Source organism: Eutrigla gurnardus, assembly GCF_963514095.1.
Source record: "Eutrigla gurnardus genome assembly, chromosome: 1".
NCBI classification, from domain to species: domain Eukaryota; kingdom Metazoa; phylum Chordata; class Actinopteri; order Perciformes; family Triglidae; genus Eutrigla; species Eutrigla gurnardus.
The window spans coordinates 28,025,515-28,047,580 of NC_139915.1; the positions used below are offsets into that span (position 1 = coordinate 28,025,515).

The window sequence follows — 22,066 nt, forward strand, 5'->3', positions numbered from 1 at the left end:
CGGCATCAAACCAAACAGTGAAATCCTTTTATGTTGTTGTTGTTGTTGCTTTGAACAAGGCTTTTGTTGTGTTGAAATCTAGTCAGTGGGCCGGAGCTGCATGCATTGTGAAGCATGCCGAATGAATGAAAGAATGACTGAAATGCATGACTTCTAATTAAAAAACGGGATGATGTGATTTTATTATATGAACAGTGTCCCTTCACTGTAACCCAGGGAAATCCACATACTGGGATACACCTATTTAAATATTGGTATTTAAACCACCAATATTGCATAACGGCACGTCCCAGACACCTCAATGAATCTATGACGTTGTAGGTCCGTTGTTTTGTTCGTGTTGCGATGGATGCAGATGAGCTTCCATTGTAAATGACACTATTTCTGTTGCCTGGATCGAGGTATGCTTGAAATGAACAGGCAGGAGACGTTGTTTGAACACGTCTGAAGGCCAACAGTTGAAGGTGAGGTGAAAATCAGGAGTGTGGGGGTTTGCGTTTCAGACGCTGTCAAACAATTTGACAAGCATTTTCTTTAAAGTGCCTTTTAAAGTCTTTTTTTTTCTGCCATCTTTAGTTTGAAATGCACTTGAGGTCCCTTTTACCTGTTACTGCTCCTGCTTTCAGCTTTGAGTTACTCACTGGACCATATTCAACAGATCAGGGGCTCATTACTGTCAGTCTTAATACAACAACGCTGTGAGAAGAAAATAACTCAACATCTGAGCTCCGGAGTCAAAGAAAATGATCTCGGTTATCCATAACAAAAAGTGGAATTTGGTGCAGAATGTAATGAGATGATAATGATGCTCACAGTCAGGCATCTCATCAGCGTGACTCACATTCCCCACGTCTTGTTTCTCAACAACTCGGCCTTGATTGTGTCCATGCTGCCCTTTTTATCGAGCAGCGCTGAATAGTTGCATGCACATGCACGAGTCTCAGATACGGGTTTCCCCGCGTCGAAACCGTCCAAACAAACCATCTGAATTTAAAATATATATCATCTTTGTGTTGAGGCTGCCACTTTCCAACTGTTCATGCTCAAACAAAACGGTATTGCAGTGATTTAAAGTGACTGAAATGTTAATCATTGTTTACATTGTAATATGTCACAAACAACATCTAGAACACGTGGAATAAATACAGTGTTGCTTTAAAAGCTTTGATGTCAAACGTCTGGCTTGTTGTTAAAAGGCTTGATGTGCTGTGACAAATTTCTGAGGTCAAGGGGCAAGATGTTTCTGTAGAGGAATTCATCATTATATTTTCTGAGCACATTTGTAAATGCCGTGTTTAAGTGAATGCGTTGCCTTGACAACAGCTGCCATAATCCTCCCGATGTCAAATGAAGTAAAAGCTCTGACATGATCTATAATATGACATCATTTCCTTTTAAAACATCGAAACATAATGTCAAGGTCAGAGTGTTTTCTGCAGTTATCAAACTTTTATTTGAATATTTTTTTTTTTTTTTTTTTAGATTTATATTCCGACATCTTTCATGCATATGACTCACAGCAGTGACCTGCCAACCTTGGTTTATAATAAAGAATAATTATATGGAACGAATGATCCAATAACAATAATCAATCCAGCCATTATCCACCGCTTATCCTGGAGCTGATCCCAGCTGACACTGGGAGATGGCAGGGTACGCCTGGACAGGTTGACAAACATCCACCCACACTCACATTCACACCTACGGGCGATTCAGAGTCATCAGTTTACCTATCCAACAATAATACTCTATATAATAATAGTAATGATGCATTTTATTTTTAGAGTGCTTTTCATGGGACTCAAAGTGGCTTTACAGTTAAAAAACAGTTAAATAGAAATAAGTAATAGTCAAAAACTCAGCGTCACACATTAAAAGCAGATCTTAAAAAGGTGAGTTTAGAATGTGGATGGTTGGTGAAGTCTCTGATGTGTTTTGGGAAAGAGTGTCGCTGTGGAGGAGGCTCTGTCAGCCCAGGTTCGGCTTGGTCCTGATGTTGCATATCAATAACATATATATTGTATAAATTGTCTCATTAGAATTATTTTGGATATTTAATTGTAGGTAGGACTCCTGTGAGGAATCCTGAGATGTTAAATGCTGAGTTTTCTTCTTCCCCAGGTGGCGGGTCTGTTCGGAGATGCCAGTATTGGAAACGCAATCAACATCGTGGTGGTTCGACTCATCCTCCTGGAGCAGGATGAGGTAAAAATCAATATCAACACAACACAAATCCTAATTTGATTTCAATAATATGATGTTTTGAAATCACAAAATGTTTTTCTTGATATTGATATATGTTTAATTACTTGCTTCTCTTTTCGAGACACTTAATATATAATAATTAAAGAATCTTCTAGTGGTTTATCCATGAAGTGCTGCAGGAAGGACGTATTTTTGTTGGCCAGTTCTGGAAGTTAGCATCACACTGGCTCCCTCGACAGAAAGCCAATAGCATTTCGATTGGATTTTGGATTATTACAGAAAACAAACCCTGTCCCGAATACAGGTTCATGATGCTGAAACATAATGGCAACATGATCTGCACCCTTTTTCAAGACACGTAAACTTCAAAATTCATGAGACGTATTTTAAGATGTTAAAATCTTAGTGACACCAACTTGTTTTATGTGACTATTTCCTATACTTTTTGATGCTTTGGATATGAAAAGTCTAAGCCACGTCCATTTAATGGTTTATGGTGCCATTTAAAATGTTGAAGATAAGGATTTTCTTTGTAGATAAAAAATGATTGTCTATGTGAAACTACTTCTAAATGTCAAAGGAACCTGAATGTCTGTCCAGCAGCTATTTTCTGAATAGAATCGGCATGCAGGGAGCTTCATTATTACATTGTTGACAGCTTTGAATGTTTCCTGTATCGTCTTTCCCAGCAACAGATAATAAGAAAGTTCTATGAAAGGAGCAAATAAACAGAACTAAAGCTAATACAAGTGTTAAAAATGCTGTGACATATTAGGTGGAGAAAATAAAGATGCTTGAGTGTCATTATCCTGATAATCATGTGTACAACATGCTGTGCTGTTTCCTGACAAAATGACTGTTATTAGTGACTAAAAGGCAGCCCTGAACGCTGTAAGTGGAGGGTGATTACTTCTGGTCTTTTCTGTCAAATAGAGACTGTTTGCTTTCTATCTGCTGTGCTCCGTACTGAAGCCCTTACGTAAGCTTACAGTGCCCGAAAACTAATTATTTTATCCGTTTGCTTTGTGTTCCCTTCCCTTCATTTCAATGTGATGTGCCGATAACAGGACGACTTAAAGATTACACACCATGCTGACAACAGCTTGAACAGCTTCTGTAAGTGGCAGAAGAAGCTCAACATGAAAGGAGAGGATCACCCGCTGCACCATGACGTGGCAGTTCTCCTCACCAGGTAGAAATAAAGCCAATTCAGCTTTTTTTTCTTTTTCTTTTCTCCAGCGAACATAATCACGTAATCAACATAATCATGGTCGTAATAAAGCAGTTATTGATTGACTGTTTGAGATGGTTGCAAGAAGAAGAACCAAACTACATGCAGCCGTAGCACAATTTTTCATTTATCCATTTATCGTTTTTATTCTATATCTATCAGTCACTACTGCTAGCATGATTTACTTCTTCTATCTCACTACGCCTCGTTAGGCAATGTGTGACTTTTGTCTGTGAAAAGAGTTATGAAAATACATTTGACTAAAGTACTAACATTCACTAAATCATTGCTGTTTTCAAGGTCCCTTTTTTTTTATCAAAACCACAATTTCACACGATGTGAGTCATCCATACGCTGTCCCGTGATGCGCTTTTATCCTTCAAAACATTTTTAAGAGATCACACAATTTCCAGTACAAACGGCCATGAAGAACAAAACTGCACTCTTTATTTATTTTTACAATTTCTCTCAGATCCCACATGTGCAAAATTGATTTTCTTCCTCAAAAGCAGCATACTGACCTGTTTCAGTATGAAGGGGCATCACTAATCTGGACACAAATAGATCATTTCCTTGGCTAGATTACAAAGAGAACTCGTCAGCAAGGAACAATTTCACCTTGTGATTCACTTTCCCCCCCTTTAAAGATACAATTTCATGCTTCCTTAGGCTGAAGAAATATCTTCAAACCCATATTTACCCAAACATACCACGCAATCTCCTTAACCGAGCACATTTTCTTGTTCATTCCTTTTAAAATATTCTTTTAGTTTGTAAATTATTACATATATTTCATATTCCAGTGCTACTCAACTGTCCAGGGTGCACCCTGCCTTCACCCAGTGTCCGCTGGGATGTGCTCCAGCCCTCCACGACCCTGAATACAGGATAAGCAGCTACAGATAATGGATGGTTAAGCACATCAGGGAAATTAGTTTTCTTTTCAACCCTTTGAATGTTTGCATTTAGTGTTTTAAAAAGATTCTCACAGGAAATGGTGGCTAGTATTAGAATTAACAGCGGTAGGAACATTTAATTTTTTTTTTTCATTCATTACCACTCTCCTGTACTTTTCCACCTCCCAGCGTTTTTGTCTGCTCTCCATCACTTTATATTTCTGCTCCCCCAATGTGTCATCTTTCATGCCTTGCGAGTCGCAGATAATTGACCAGCGCTCCACGCTGTCTTTGACAGGAAGGACATCTGTGCAGCCATCAACATGCCCTGTGAGACGCTGGGTCTGTCCCATGTGGCGGGGATGTGTCAGTCGCATCGCAGTTGCAGCATTAGTGAGGACACTGGCCTCCCATTGGCATTCACTGTTGCCCACGAGCTGGGACACAAGTAAGGTTTCACCACGCACACACACACACACACACACACACACACACACACACACACACGCACACACACACACACACGCACACACACGCATTTATGCTCTATGTTCACATGTCAAATGATGGGGTTAAACCCAGTGTCGGGTAAACTACTAAGAAAGTGTAGCTGCAGCATATTAATATGATTAAACAGTCTATTTTCTTGGCTGACTTAACCAATGACAAACCCATAATAAATATTCCATATCAACCAATTAGCTGAGAACTTGCTGCCCTCCTTTATACCTTTTTGATAGTTTGTTTTCCATGACTGTCACTGCTGGTTTGACTGTCAAGAGGAGTAAAGAATCAAGAGAAAAGCTCAGCTATTGTCCTTCTTATCTGAGGGTGTGAATTAACAGTAATGATTATGTCATGTTACTTAGTACAGGCCGATTGTAATACAAACGCAATCACAAATATATATATATATTTTAAAGAATCCTCTTTTATTTGACAATACTGCAACCAAACGAATTTTAAAAAACAGACTCATACAATCTCTGTACAGAGACTAGGTGTTACTCTTATTTAAATTCCACTTAATTTATGTCCTCTGTATTTCAATCGGTCACGTGTAAATATATTGTTTAAAAATATAATAGAAAACAATAATAAAATTGTAACGGTGCAAACAGAAGTCAAACAGACACAGCATCGACCGGGGAGCTAATGAATTATCTAACGTGACATTGGTCGACTCCATCGATCCATTTTCCAGTTCTAAATGTAGATTGCAATTATAATCCTATTGTCTTCAGACTAATTCACTGTGTCTTCAGTCAGTGAAAACAGTTGATGGCCTCATTGTATTTGTTCATCTAATTTGTTGTGGTCAAGCTGAGCCTGCAGCATTCCTATTTAAGGTGACTTACTTTATTCTCAGCCATAATGTGTGGACAGCTAGTCCTGATTTGTATGTTCAGGGTGTTTTGTGTTCAATTCACCAACAAGTCCTGGACAGACAGCATCCCATTATGAATACCAAGCAGACCTTCCTGTAAGGAGAACATGTGATTCACTGGCTGAGGTTGTTTTCACCATTCAGAGTACAAACATAGCCAAAGATATTTATTCAAAAAAATGTCCCCAGCTTCTAATAACTAGAACCTATTCATGGTGTATGAAACACGATCCAGTTGCTTATAGACGAGGAGACGAGCCACCTAGCTGCTAACAGAGCTCCAGAGAGCAAAGTGGTGTTTTCTTTAGTCTGGGAAGCAGTTTACGACGAGCATGGCATTTCCTGGTGATATTAAACTAATATGATATTAAACTAATATGCTGTTGCTGGTCAAATATTCCAGCAATTTATGTAATTTTAGTTCACGGTAGCTAGCTTAAACCTTGTTAAAATGTCCAATGTGGTGAAAATTTGCAGAATGTTTAACAAAATATCAATAATGCAAAAATATTATAGATGTATATTATATAATAATATACAGAATTGTTGACAAAATAGCTATGTGAACATATTGTTTGAACGTTATTCATGATTAAATCCGTAAGCAGAACATAACATGATTTAAACCTATTAAAATCAGAGGACTGCACTAACACATTCAAAACTACTGAGGGATGTTATGGAATATTTGGAGTTGGAGAACATTTTATTCTCCCTCAAAAAACAGGAAGCGACCAAATTTGGCAACTTTTTATTGACCATTTTAACAGTATCAAATTTGCAGACTGGAGTTAAGAGGGTCCCTTGGGCCAAGTAAACGAGTGGGGAGGTTTTATAGGGAGCAGGGGTCCAAGGCATCCATCAGTCTGCAAAATTATTTTTATTATTATCATTATTATTTGTTTTATAACTGTTATTATTATATATAGCGTGTGCTTGTTTGTTGGAGCTGTACCTTGAAGTATGCGTTCTGTGTGGTGAACACTCACTTTAATTGCCCTCTCTGTGGGATGTGCTTCTATGTCACAGCTTTGGGATTCAGCATGATGGCAACGGTAATGACTGTGAACCCATTGGGAAACGACCTTTCGTCATGTCTCCACAGCTCCTGTATGGCACCTCCCTGCCCAGGTGGTCACGCTGCAGTCGCCAGTATATCACCCGCTTCCTCGAGTGAGTGCCACTCATGCTGCATGACTAAACCTTCCTGTGCTCTTTAAATGCAATCATGTACTGTAAAGCTCTCGAAGGCTAGCCGTATTTTATATATATACACAATATGCATATATATGGGTGATTATCATGTTGTGTACATACATTTGCTACATGCTTATAAAGTATATCTTGTGTGTGCATTATTATGTCTATTTGCAGTATTTACAGTACTGTGTGTGTGTGTGTGTGTGTGTGTGTGTGTGTGTGTGTGTGTGCGTGTGCGTGTGTTTCTCTCAACTGCAGCCAGTTGCTACTGTCGGAGTCTTGCACTGTGATTCACTGTGTGTTGAATGTCTGCGATATTTCACCATAGTTGCTCCAGTTTCTCAGCTCCAAGCATCTGGAATTCATTTGGTGGGTGTCCACTGTGGAAAGAAAGGCCTGCGGGGTGATATTTAGACTTGTGGGAGGTCGCTACACAAAGGCAACTGGTTTGTGTGTCTGGCCGATGGTAATTAAAAAAAAGGAGACAAAAAAGAGCTGTCTTTGCACCATTTCACCATTATTGCACCATAACATGGGGTGCAGTAATGTGTGTGTTCCCCACTGGGTCCCCTGACTGTCCTCTTAACGGCATCATCATATCCCAACTGCTTCCATCTGTTAACCGCAGTTTTAGTTTTTCACTAAAAAGTACGTATGTCCTATCCGTGATGCAATACAAAAGAAGTTATTCCAGTATATTTTCGTGCCATTTTAAGCATATTTTGATGAATCTTAATCTGGCCAGGATAATCATGGCATGACATTTTTGAAATTGTCCCATGCCTAGCTGCATATCTTGCTAGCTTACAACGGGAGAACATACGACCAGAAGGGCAAAAGGTTTGAAACCTGCAACCCTCTTGTTTTGCAGAAATGTATTTTCTCCTGGAATATTTTTGATGTATCATAAATATGTTTCTAATCCCAGTCAGTGGAGGTCTGCGTAGGGAGGAGCTCCAGTGAATGACTGGGTTAATTTATGTGGTGAACTATGGTGAAATACACCTAACCAAGTCGTTTTGCTGAAACATATTACTGTCTTTTTTGCATTTTTGTGTGAGTTTACATTAATTATAAGTTTTAAAATGACTGTAATCCAGGAGGAAAACGTTTCCCTTGAAACATTGAAAAGGAAGTTTAGTTGAATGGGAATGTCATTTTGTAAGAAACATTTAGCTGTGAGGCGACAGTGTTACCAAAGCAACAACAGTTAATTTGTTGTGTTCCAAAAACTAAAATATCCTACATTATGATACAAAAAAACACATTCAGGATTACCTAAACGCTAGAAAATGAAGACTAGCTGATTTACTGTGACTGAGGCATGAATGGGAAAAAGATCACGCCCACTTCCCACCCACCCCCGTTCCAGCTGACGTGTCCCTTTCTTTTTACCTCCACATCATCTAGCATTACAAAACCACTAAATCTGCATTGATCATGTTCTTTACATGAGACGTGACAAATTATATTTGTCTTCCCATCTCATAAATTAATGCCATCTCCCCCCCAGTTTTAATGTTCTCGCTGACTGCAGGACAAGGCTCCTATTGTACATGGCTATGGTTGTCCCTGAGGCCTCCAATCCTCCACATCGCTTCACAGGTTGTTTTTTCTAGGTGTTATTTTATGTGGAATGTGGAGGGTCACACTGAGCGGAGTGGTTTAGATACGATCACAGTCGTAAACAGAGACACCCTTAATATAAATCTCCAGAGGAGAATTCCTGAAGGGTCATAAAGGTCAAGTTCCAGTAAACAATCATTTCAAGTGCATTTTATTTTTTGATACATACAGGAACCACAGATGCACATAACGTAGCATGTTTCATGGCAGCTCATGTATCGATTTGTAAACATATGCTGCGGCGAATGGATTCAGGGAACAGATAACAGTTAATTGTCACAAACATTTCCAGGAAAAGTGGTTTTCACAAAGGTTGCAGGAGAACTTAATTTGCCCTCTGAGCTGCGTTGCAGTCTGGGGGCACTCATGGAGAACATTTTAATTGCTGCCTTTCAATAGCGAATTCAGTCTTTATTTCAAACTCACAGGAAGGTCGGGAGTAAAATACATACTGGATAAAAAGGTCATGAGGTCTAGTTGTTAGGTGCTGAACAATCGGCGCCCCCATCATTAACTCATGAGGACACTTTCCATTGACATGTGACAGAAATATGTATCGATGTGTATTATCTAGGAAAATAGACTCTTTAGTTCTCTCATCAGTGTTGCTTTCAGACATTTATTCACAATAGAAAAAGCTCTGATAAACCCACTGCACACTGTTTGCTCAGCACCACATAGCAGAGACACACAGTCAGCTGGTGATAGTGGGGCATTTATCAGCTTAAGAGACGGATATTTCCCTTCGGAGTTGATAACCAAAACAGGGCTTAAAGGGCTGTGAATAACGTTCATCGTGTGTCCAGAAACATTACTCTAATTCAATGCTAATGTTGCTTTGTGTCTGGCAGGTGTGAAAACGGGCCATATGGACGTTTTAAGATAACAAAATGTCTCGCGTTGACATGTCTTTCCATTTTGATGGATCAAGGATAAATGTTAGAAGGTACAGATTTATTGCTGCTACACACATAATGAGAGGAAGAACAACCTGTGAAAATGATTTTCGACTGCTTTGACAGTTCTCACAGTGGTTGGTAACTCCCTGCTGTATAAGGCTGCACAGCGGGGTTGTTTAAGTTATGGACTCTATTTATATTGATTTTCAACAAAGGTTAAACGAACATCTACACACTGAAGCCTCACTTTATCCGGACTAAATTATCCCATTTGTTCTCTCAGTGAAAACTATTTAACATGGTAAAGCTGTCTGTGGATCTGACTTCATAATGATAGGACTCTCCATTTATTTATTGTCTTATTTTATCACAGATCAGTACAGGATAATACTTTCAGATTGGCTAAGGGAAATTAACTACACCTTGGACAAAGAGGCTTTGTATTAATTTGGTCATACAAGGTTATGAATGCAATTTAATTTCCTATCACAAATCTCATATTTATTTAATTTCCACAGGATCATTAAAGGCCCATCAGGGCCCTCATTATGGATACATGGCTGCCGTGACGCATTCACAAAATGTAATGATTAATTTTTACATCAAAGAACTTTTACTGATATCAAAAGCCTCACAAAGTGTTATTTTGTATCTGTTCAATATTATGCTGATCACTTTGATCATTCCTAGATTAGTAGATTATGAATATGTATGTTTGTTTGTATGTGAAGTCCTGATAAACATTACCTCAGCTACTTAGGAGAAAATTGTTAGCTCGGAACTCATTTCTTTTTTCCAGCTTTTATAAAACATGCACTTTGCAAGTTATAGATACATAGTTTCCCACTTAGTTCTTTTCATTGAGTTCTCCTTTATCTTTGAGGTAATACGGTGTAGTAATAGTGTATATGGCATGCAATCTAACCATTTGGCTACCAAGGTGAAACCAGAGTACATTAGATTTAAAAACGAATCTGCCTGTGCTATAAGTGCACATGGTGCATGCAGATAAGTCCTAAAATTGCATTTTATTTATTGTCAAAAGTATTTAAATCATCGATTGCTGTCGGGATGTATAGTGACTTTCAACAGTTATAACAAAATGTTTTTAAAGTCAACCATCCCTAGCTTTAATATTAATAATATATTTTAACAAAATACTAATAACTGTGACTAAGAGAATTTAGTGTGATTGGCAAATGTTAATGGCTAGGCCATAATGAGAAACCTAACCACTAAGTATTTAGTGATGTATCCCATCCTCTGAAAGTCATTTAAAAGTGTTAATGACACTAAGTTTCAGACGGTGCTGTACAACCATCCCTGTCACCGTCAGCAAAACGATTTTCAGTTCAGCAGCACTAATGAGCGCATCGCTGTTGAGCCTAAGACATAAATCACGCAGATAAAGGACTGGACTGCTGGACATATTATTAATACTAATATTTATGAGATGTAGTACTTACAACTGCATATGTGGACTAAATGCTAATATTTTATATGTTGGTGATAATGTCTAGCATCTCTTAAAATTTAAATAAAGGGATAGTTCAGCCCAAAATCAAACAAATACATATTTCCCCCTTAACTGTAGTGCTATTTATCAGTCTTTTTGGTCCTAATTTTGAAGATAGACGGATACATCGGCGGCCAGTATCCTTAAAACTTGTAATACAAGTAGTGTATTTCTTTAATTAATTAAAATTAAAATGATTGTGTTAACTTAATCACCCGCTTGTAATTGTCTTGGCTCAAGGGCGCCTTAATCCGCAGTTTATAATTAGACCGTTTGATTGAACTTGATTGCTTCTCTTCAAGATTTTAAAAAACACCAAGTTTTCATGGCTTCTTATTTGTGTAATCGTCCCTTAAATCAATATGTAATGAGAAGAGAGGTGATTTTGAAAGACATTTGCACAAAAAACACGACAGCCTGTTGCATCCGCTTGGTAAATACGGTGTTTAAGTTTCTTATGGTCGCTAAAGTATCCAACACTTTATCCTGTCATACAGAATTCACGCTGGTATTGAGAATTTTTCTTACAAATAAAAGCTGACTTAGGTATTTACAACAATAAAGGTGCACTGTACCTAAATTACAGTCTTACTCAACAAAACACGTTGTCTGTATCTGTAAGGGATAACACACATTTTCAATACATTTGAATTCATTTCCATCCAACATAACATTTTCTTGAAAACTTCCTGTGGTTACGTTAGCAGGCTCTGTCCCCCTAATGGTCAAAAACTGAATACGGTACCTTTAAGCTCATCCTCCTTTCTGCCTTTCAGTTGTTTTTTGTGTTTTTGTTAAAGAATATGCCATGCTATAGCTAAGCTTAAGGATAATTATACCGACCCACAACGCAACAAGGTCGGCAATTCTCAGACCGTCAAAAAACATTCTTCATTTCTGCTATTCAGTCCAAGCAGACCCCGTGGCCTCTGCCAGAAAGTCCATTACACACGGGATGAGGCATCGCTCAGTGTGCGGAATAACTAATGTAGTCTTTGTAAAAGCTTTCGTGGTTGAAAGAAGGCCAAAAGAATAACACTTAAATTTATAAAAAAATGTTGCAGAATGATAGTGTGTGTGTGTGTGTGTGTGTGTGTGTGTGTGTGTGTGTGTGTGTGTGTGTGTGTGTGTGTGTGTGTGTGTGTGTGTGTGTGTGTGTGTGTGTGTGTGTGTGTGTGTGTGTGTGTGTGTGTGTGTGTGTGTGTGTGTGTGTGTGTGTGTGTGTCTGTCTGTCTGTCTGTCTGTCTGTCTGTCTGTCTGTCTGTCTGTCTGTCTGTCTGTCTGTCTGTCTGTCTGTCTGTCTGTCTGTCTGTCTGTCTGTCTGTCTGTCTGTCTGTCTGTCTGTCTGTCTGTCTGTCTGTCTGTGTCTCTGTGTGTGTGTGTGTGTGTGTGTGTGTGTGTGTGTGGGGCCCATAAAGTTGGAATAGTTTGTTTTCAGACTATTCCTTTTGTGTCCCAATTACCGAGGTGAAATGAATTCATGCATAACATTTGTTTGCCGCTATCAAGACATTTGCAAATTATTCCAACTTCATGGGCGACCCTATATATATATATATATATATATATATATATATATATATATATACACACACACACACACGCACCAAAGAGATCTTCATAAACTGTGCTCGCCAGATTCTTTCAATTTCGTTAAATGTATATTTGTTATCATCCTCACGCTCCTGTCACCCCTCACAGTCGCGGCTGGGGCTGGTGCCTCGATGATGCCCCGGTGAAGGATAAGCTGTCTCTGAACTTGGTGCCTCCTGGGGTTCTGTACAGCGCTGCTCACCAGTGTCGGCTACAGTATGGATCTGGGTCCCTGATCTGCGATGACATGGACGTAAGACTAAAATACATGGAATGGAAATATGAAAAAATGTGGAATGCAAAGTGTATGGCTCTCCTGTGTTCTGCCCTTTCCTACTCTCTTGTGTGCTTTCTTTTGTACTCTGTTGTGTCCTTGCTGTGGTTTTCTTCTTCTCCCACATTTCCTTGCAACAAAGTCTGTTTGCTTCTGATTTGACCTGACCTTCTTCTTTTAAAGCTCTCATAGCAACATGGTTCTTTTTAAAGCCCACTGCCTCCTCTATTCTTCCCCCGATCCCATTATTTCTCTAGTACGGTGCGTGCTGTTCAAACTTTGTCCTCTAATAAATACAGCAGATTTGCTATCATTCTATAAAGATTACAAAAACAAATATTACTGTAGAAGGTGAATTGTTTTTAGCAGTACAATCATTACGGAGAAAAAAAGTACTTATTCTGAGAAAAACATGTCATCATCAAAAAGAACTAATAATAATAATAATAATGAATTTTATTTGTAATGCACTTTATATTGAGCAAACAATCTCAAAGTGCTACATAAGAAAAAAGAAAAGAAAAGTAAAAGTTAAAATTTGGAGAGAGAGCGTCTCTCCAAAGGAAACAACTAATGAAAGGCTTTTTTAAAAAGGTAGGTTTTTAGGCTTTTTTTAAAAGTGTCCAGGGTCAGTGGTGCTCTCAGGTGGTCAGGGAGAGCATTCCAAAGACAGGGAGCGGCGTGACAGAAAGCTCTGTCTCCCATGGTTCGGAGTTTGGTCCTTGGGATCTGCAGGAGGTTTGCCTGACCGGAGCGGAGGTGTCGTGAAGTGGGCTGAGGGGTGATTAGCTCCTTCAGGTAAATAGGAGCATTACCATGGAGGCACTGGTGGGTCAGTAGGGAAACCTTGTATTCAATCCTGAATGGGACAGGGAGCCAGTGGAGGGATTTGAGAATTGGTGTGATGTGGTCAAATTTTCGTGTCCTTGTAAGGATCCGGGCAGCACAGTTTTGAATGTATTGGAGTTTTTGGATGTTTTTGTTGGAGATCCCGGCAAGAAGAGCATTACAGTAGTCCAGCCTGGTGGAGACAAAGGCATGGACGAGTTTTTCTGCATCTGGGAGAGAGAGTGATGGACGGAGTTTTGCAATGTTTTTTAGGTGGTAAAAAGAGTTTTTGCAAAGCTGTTTGATGTGAAGTTCAAAGGTCAGGTGGGGGTCCATTATTACACCAAGGTTGTTGACTGATGGAGAAAGGTGGATGTCGTGGCCGGCGAAGGTGATACTGGTAATGGTGGATGACCGGGTCTGATGTGGGGTGCCAATGAGAATGGCTTCAGTTTTTGAACTGTTAAGCTGCAGAAAATTCTCCTTCATCCACGCCTTTGTGGCTAGTGAATATGACGTGTGGTTCGACCTCGCTGGGAGAATAAAGTGTTCACAGTTGTTCTGAACGGCCACACTTGAAGGCAGAGCCAGCCGTCATAAACGGGAGGGGGCAAGATCGTTAAATTGTGGGGATAATGGGGCACCTTGTCAGGCGGTCACTCCTGGAGACTTTCATAGTGTTGCACTCGCATGAAAAGTGACAGATTGTTGTGTCAAAAATAATACAAAGAACGCGCGAGGGAGAAGTGGGTGTGAAAGTCGTTGAGGGATGAGGTTTCAGAATCTATTAAACTGTTTGACAAGCCGGTCTGATACCGGAGCCTTTAGGGCCCCCATGTCTTTTTCCAGCAGTCCACTGGTTTCATTTTTCTGTAGGCAAGCTTGGCACGGTCAGACAGAACTACCATCCCTTTTTAGCACAGGAAACTCCCCTCTCTGCGTTCATCAATCCTAGATTTATGACATGAGCTGGATTTAAACCCAACGCTCATCGTTGTGTGTGGCTCATAATGAATCACTGAATGGCAATCTAGCGACTGGTAAAAGATTTTGGTTCAAGCCGATGATCAATGAAGCGTGAAGCGTTTCAGCTCACTGCTGAAGAATTTAGATGTGTTGTGGTTCAAGTATAGAAATTCATGCATACACATCCTTTGAGTGCTTTCTTTCCCTCTTCTTTTAGATGTGTGCGTTGAGTAAATGTTTTGCATTGAAACCAAAGAGGATTCAAATTCAAAGTTGTCTGTTTTAAATGTATGTCATCATGATTTGTACTATGGCTGGGAGCGGATATGAATAATTTATACACAGTTCATCATAATGGCAAAAGGTTGGACGGACGGAGACCACACACACGTATATTTTTCCACTATTTTCAATCATAATGTCTTTTGATACATTTTGAGTCATGCACAGTTTTTACTAGCACCCGAGGGATAGAAAAACAACTGTGGGATGCTTTCAGATTTACACCACCTTGCAAGTAAAATCCAATCCGACGAGGGGTGCCTGCATATCAAGGTTACCAACCTCAATGTTTAAAGGTATACCCTGTGGAGTTTTCTTGCATATAAACATAGTTAACATTCAGTGAGTCACACCAAAATGAATAAATGTTTTAGTTGTTTTAATAGTTTAAAAGCTTCATGAACACAGAGGACGCAATAAACTCATGAAAGTAAAAGAAGAGGTTGTGTCTATCGAATGTTTCCTGCAGTTGGTAACAATGCATATTTCATCAACCATAAATGTGACTCATCATGTTCATGTCAGAAGTGCATGAGATACAAACTAGTGTCATGAGTGAGCACAGTCTTGTTGCATTTCTAATCACAGTATCTCCTTTAAAATCCCTATAACTACTATCTTCTGGAATAATAATCTGTAACACCACAGGATATGCCCATAAACACTACATTCAGAATTTTCTTTTATTAATGACAAATATTCATCACAATTATCTAGCTTGGATGGTTTCACGGTTTTCTGATAGGTTAGAATTGTTTAAGTTATATGCAGACTTACAATAATGGACAAAACCCTTTGAGATCACACCCCTAGACATTTTGTGTCTACTTGACAATGTATGCAGAAAAATCTATTTATTTTCATATTTTTATGTGAAAATCTAGTCATCAGCTTCCTGTGAAACAAAGTACCAACTCATAATACCTCATTCAACCAAAGAAATGGCATCCATCATCCATCAATCAATCTATCAATGACAGTGGAGGCCTCTTTGGAGCCACAGTCCTTCTCCTCTGTAAGCCCGCCCACTTTTCCATCCATCCATCCATTATCTTCCGCTTATCCGGGACCGGGTCGCGGGGGCAGCTGCCTGAGCAGGGACGCCCAGACTTCCCTCTCCCCAGACACTTCCCCCAGCTCCTCCGGGAGGACCCCAAGGCGTTCCCAGGCCAGCCGGGTGACATAGTCACTCCAGCGTGTCCTGGGTCTTCCTCGGGGTCTCCTCCCGGTGGGGCATGCCTGGAACACCTCCCGAGGGAGGCGTCCAGGGGGCATCCGATGCAGATGCCCGAGCCACCTCAACTGGCTCCTCTCGATGTGGAGGAGCAGCGGCTCTACTCCGAGCTCCCCCCGTGTGACGGAGCTCCTCACCCTATCTCTAAGTGAGCGCCCCGCCACCCTGCGGAGGAAGCTCATTTCGGCCGCTTGTATCCGGGATCTTATTCTTTCGGTCATGACCCAAAGTTCATGACCATAGGTGAGGGTAGGAACGTAGATTGACCGGTAAACCGAGAGCTTCGCCTTTCGGCTCAGCTCTCTCTTTACCACGACGGACCGATACAGCGACCGCATTACTGCAGCCGCTGCACCGATCCGCCTGTCAATCTCACGCTCCATCCTTCCCTCACTCGTGAACAAGACCCCAAGATACTTAAACTCCTCCACTTGAGGCAGGAACTCCCCCCCGACCTGGAGGGAGCAAGCCACCTTTTTCCGGTCGAGAACCATGGCCTCAGATTTGGAGGTGCTAATCCTCATCCCGGCTGCTTCACACTCGGCTGCAAACCGCCCCAGGACATGCTGGAGGTCCTGGCTCGAAGGAGCCAACAAGACCACATCGTCCGCAAAAAGCAGGGATGAAATCCAGTGGCTCCCGAACCAGATCCCCTCCGGCCCACGGCTGCGCCTAGAAATCCTGTCCATAAAAATAATGAACAGGACCGGTGACAAAGGGCAGCCCTGCCGGAGTCCAACATGCACCTGGAACAGGTCTGACTTACTGCCGGCAATGCGAACCAAGCTCCTGCCCCGGTCATACAGGGACCGAACAGCCCTTAGCAGAGGGCCCCCGACCCCGTACTCCCGAAGTACCTCCCACAGAATATCACGAGGGACACGGTCGAATGCCTTCTCCAAGTCCACAAAACACATGTGGACTGGTTGGGCAAACTCCTATGAACCCTCGAGCACCCTGCGGAGGGTATAGAGCTGGTCCAGTGTTCCACGGCCAGGATGAAAACCGCATTGTTCCTCCTGAATCCGAGGTTCGACTAACGGCCGAATTCTCCTCTCCAGCACCCTGGAATAGACTTTCCCGGGGAGGCTGAGAAGTGTGATCCCCCGATAGTTGGAACACACCCTCCGGTCCCCCTTTTTGAATAGAGGGACCACCACCCCGGTCTGCCAGTCCAGAGGTACTGTCCCCGACCGCCACGCGATGTTGCAGAGACGTGTCAACCAAGACAGCCCCACAACATCCAGAGACTTGAGGTACTCAGGGCGGATCTCATCCACCCCCGGTGCCTTGCCACCGGGGAGCTTCTTAACTACCTCGGTGACTTCAGCCCGGGTAATGGGTGGATGAGCCTCTGAGTCTCCAGCCTCTGCTTCCCCAATGGGAGACGTGACAGTGGGGTTGAGGAGATCCTCGAAGTATTCCATCCACCGCCCGACGATATCCCCAGTCGAAGTCAGCAGCTCCCCGCCTCCACCGTAAACAGTGTTGGTGGAGGGCTGCTTCCCCTTCCTAAGGCGCCGGATGGTTTGCCAGAATTTCCTCGAGGCTGACCGATAGTCCTCCTCCATGGCCTCCCCGAACTCTTCCCAGACCCGAACCTTTGCTTCAGCGACCATCCGTGCTGCAGCACGCTTGGCCTGCCGGTACCCGTCAGCTGCCTCGGGAGTCCCCCGAGCCAACCAGGCTCGGTAGGACTCCTTCTTCAGCTTGACAGCATCCCTTACTTCCGGTGTCCACCACCGGGTTCGGGGATTGCCGCCACGACAGGCACCGGAGACCTTACGGCCACAGCTTCGAACAGCCGCGTCAACAATGGAAGCAGAGAACAAGGTCCATTCGGACTCAATGTCCCCAGCCTCCCTCGGGATCTGGTCAAAGCTCTCCCGGAGGTGGGAGTTGAAGACCTCCCTGACAGAGGGTTCCACCAGACGTTCCCAGCAGACCCTCACAACGCGTTTAGGTCTGCCAAGTCTGTCCAGCTTCCTCCCCTGCCAGCGGATCCAACTCACCACCAGGTGGTGATCAGTTGACAGCTCAGCCCCTCTCTTCACCCGAGTGTCCAAAACATACGGCCGGAGGTCAGATGACACAACCACGAAGTCGATCATTGACCTCCGGCCTAGGGTGTCCTGGTGCCATGTGCACTGATGGACACCCTTATGTTTGAACATGGTGTTCGTTATGGACAAACCGTGTCCAGCACAGAAGTCCAATAACAGAACCCCACTCGGGTTCTGATCGGGGAGGCCGTTCCTCCCAATCACGCCCCTCCAGGTAACACTGTCGTTGCCCACGTGAGCGTTGAAGTCCCCCAGTAAAACAATGGAGTCCCCGGTTGGAGCACTCTCAAGTACCCCTCCCAAGGACTCCAAGAAGGCCGGGTACTCTGCACTGCCGTTTGGCCCGTAGGCCGAAACAACAGTGAGAGACCTATCCCCGACCCGAAGGCGCAGGGAGACGACCCTCTCGTTCACCGGGGAAAACTCCAACACATGGCGGCCGAGCTGGGGGGCTATAAGCAAGCCCACACCAGCTCGGCGCCTTTCACCGCGGGCAACTCCAGAGTAGAAGAGAGTCCAGCCTCTCTCAAGGAGTTGGGTTCCAGAGCCCAGACTGTGCGTGGAGGTGAGCCCGACTACCTGTAGCCGGTAGCGCTCTACCTCCCGCACTAGCTCAGGCTCTTTCCCCCCCAGTGAGGTGACATTCCATGTCCCCATGGCTAGAGTCACCGTCCGGGGATTGGGTCGCCGGGGCACCCGCCCAGGACAGCCACCCGAATCCCACCGCACCGGCCCCTTCTGAACCCTCCTGCGGGTGGTGGGCCTACAGGAGGGCGGGCCCACGTCGCTCTTTCGGGCTGTGCCCGGCCGGGTCCCGTGGGCACAGACCCGGCCACCAGGCGCTCGCCTGCGAGCCCCAACCCCGGGCCTGGCTCCAGGGTGGGGCCCCGGTAACGCCAATCCGGGCGACGCCCACTTTTAAAATGCCCAATCAAACATGAAGGTTTTGATTTTAATCCCTCTTGTAACCACTCAAATGTACCGTTTCCCTGGGGAATCCGTCACAGTAAAGAAGCCAAGAAAACTCTAATTTCCATCTCACTGGGACTTTAATGCAAAACAAAGCAAACACATTTAATAACAGATTGCAGGTCATTAACTTTAATCTTTTACCCAGGAGTATTTTATTTTAAGTTCAAGTCATCAGTCTTGCTGCCTGTTAGCTGGGCAAACGTTGCTGTTTCTGCTGCAGCGTGGTGAAATGGATGTGCTGTGGTGTGAGGTTGTTTTGTTTGTCCGTGTTTCATCATAAAAGCATCCAGGAATCAGGAATACAAATGCTTACGTTTGCATTGAGTTGTTTTCCACGTATCATTTGTGGCAAAAACATGACGCTTCGATCCTTTAATGGAGTATTTATTAAAATGGCCTTGTCTCCTCTGGCTTTTTGAAATCGTTGTGCCGCAATCGTAATAATGCATTTGAAATTGTATAGAACACATGTCTCTGTTTACTGTCCAATGTCAACATTGTGAATAATGACCTCCTGTCGTGCTGCTTTTGTGCAGCTTTCCACGTGAACATGAGGTCACATAACTTTGTCGTAGAGCTTCCTGGATGTACGTAGGAGTCACTGCTGACTGTTTCGTGTCTGTGGCTTAACGGATTGTTGACGTTGCTTACTGCTCAGTTGATTTGGGGTTGATTTGGGAACGTTTGTCTATTGATTTGTTTGTTTTTGCTGGAGCCAGAGGAGGAAGTCATGATAGATCCCCTGAAATGGGTGGCTAGCCGCTTGAACAGCCAGGGAGAATCAGATCCAGGTTGTTTAGAAGCTTTCAAAATCACTATGCATTGAAATGACCACTGACTGTGACGTGTCCATTTCTTTTGGAAATTTCCCAGCGTTTATCTTTATACAATCAGTCAGAAGTAAGTTTGACATTATTCATTGGAAAATTGGCTAAATATTGCTCACATGTCACTGTAAATTATTGCATTCTGAAGGCTCAAATAGTTTACATCATTAAAAAAAACTCCATCCTAATCTGCAGTATGATGATTTGGGCCAAATGCAAACACATTCATCACAAATGTCAAGCAACGGCAACTAGAATGGGCTCAGAAACTGGCAGCTATCAGCCAAGGAACTTCTTTACAAACAGCACATTTGACCTTTTGCTGTTATCAGTGTTCAGACACAGATTTTACCACTGTGGGCAAACAACTGCTTCCTATTAGTTTTTTTCAGTCATCATTGTTCCAATTACAAAACCAGACTGTTGTCTGTAAAAGTTTAGATACTCGATGAGCATGGAGAAAGAAACGCTCTGCGGCGGAAGAAAACAAATGGAAATATATAAAACACAAGTGAATGAGGTGGACGTCTTCGACAATTTGCCTCGCAGCAAAACAAAACACGCTGTGAATGCAGATGGTTTTCATCCAATCTGTCTGCATTTTGAACATGCTGTTATTGTCGGAACACAAGCGATATATATATTTATAAACATACAACATCTCTGTGCTTTCCTAGAATGTATGCAGTACTCTGTGGTGCACTGTGGGAACAACGTGCCACTCAAAGCTGGACGGAGCTGCGGATGGAACCACTTGTGGGGAAGACAAGGTGAGTCTTCAGGCTTTTAGGCAGACATCTCATGCAGAGCAGGCCGCACTTTGAACTGAGAGAAATGAGAATTTCACCACAAACATCTGCTCCACTGTCATCGTTTTGCATAAGACGGTATATTAGTGTAAAACCCGAACTTGAACCAGATGTCTTCGTGGCAGCAGGTTAATAATGTTGCTTTAAAGTAGCAGTCCATAACATTTTCATCTATTTAATTGTCTTTTAAGTTCCCATATATCAAAGAGTAAATTAAAACAATGGTGATTGATCGTGTGACCCACTAATGAAAGTGATGGTACTTGCTGCTTTGCCCAGAAATAGGATCTCCGTGTCTGTGGCGACATTCCCGCGCAAAATTCAAAATGAGTGATGCTTTTTACGTCAGTCAGCAGCGGTTGGTCTCCCAGGTGGAGCTACTCACGGAAGTATGCTGCGTTTACTTGTAATCGGGAATCGGTAACTTCCAACTGCTGAGTCAGGCTCCCTCTAGTCTAAAGTGTTTGATCGATGCAGCCAGGTACATTTCATTACTGCTGACTCACAACGGAGGATGGAAGAAGACCATTCAACTTCCATTCCCAAGAAAACAACACAAAAAACTAATCAAAGTGAAGAAGTGCAAGTAATTAGGATGCGAAGTGACCGCCAACAAGGGAAAATACCAGGCTCATACAGTCGTCACTGTTCGGTTTCCAATGGAACTCTGGGAGATGAGGTCCCAGAGGCTCGCCTGCAGTTACAACTACCGCCAAAGAGGCCGCTAAAAGTAACATATCTCAAATGTTACTGCCCCTTTAATTCTTCTATTTTTTTTTTTTTCTTTTTTTCTTCTCACTTTGTTTTATGATGTGAAGCACTTTGAGTCTGCCTTGTGTATGAAATGTGCTATACAAATAAAGTTGCCTTGCCTTGCCTTGCCTTTACGCTGGTTTGCCCATAGAAAATGTTTAGCAGAGGTTGTAAAGGAAGCGAGCGTGGACGTTTTCAGTGGTTCTTCCATCTTCAGTTTCCGAAAGTAGCCATTCGCTAGACTGGATCGATCTCATTACCCCCCCGCCCCCCAGACGCTGCTGCTGCTTGACGTGTGCTATGCCGGCAGTAGATGACCTGATAAAGTGTACTTCAGTCAGTTTTATCAATCAAGGGACATTGTCGTGAATTTGGCCTGTTCAGAAGAAAACAGCTGATTGGGATGCAATCAGTTGCAAACCATGTTCCAAACGGTTTCACCTCCTCACTAACATGACTGCAAGGTTGGATCAAACTCACACCACAAAGTGAAGAGATGTGCTTC

The 22,066-nt window shown here is 42.6% G+C and overlaps 1 protein-coding gene across 1 annotated transcript in view; it reads left to right on the forward strand.

The window, feature by feature from the left end:
• adamts7 (a disintegrin-like and metallopeptidase (reprolysin type) with thrombospondin type 1 motif, 7) overlaps window positions 1-22,066 on the forward strand; it is a 63,808-nt gene that overhangs the window by 13,788 nt on the left and 27,954 nt on the right. Inside the window, exons 5-10 of the mRNA XM_084015978.1 lie at window positions 2,122-2,205; window positions 3,273-3,397; window positions 4,631-4,780; window positions 6,749-6,892; window positions 12,662-12,806; window positions 20,677-20,769. Coding sequence (XP_083872104.1) covers window positions 2,122-2,205; window positions 3,273-3,397; window positions 4,631-4,780; window positions 6,749-6,892; window positions 12,662-12,806; window positions 20,677-20,769 — 741 coding nt within the window. The remainder of the gene's footprint in view (window positions 1-2,121; window positions 2,206-3,272; window positions 3,398-4,630; window positions 4,781-6,748; window positions 6,893-12,661; window positions 12,807-20,676; window positions 20,770-22,066) is intronic.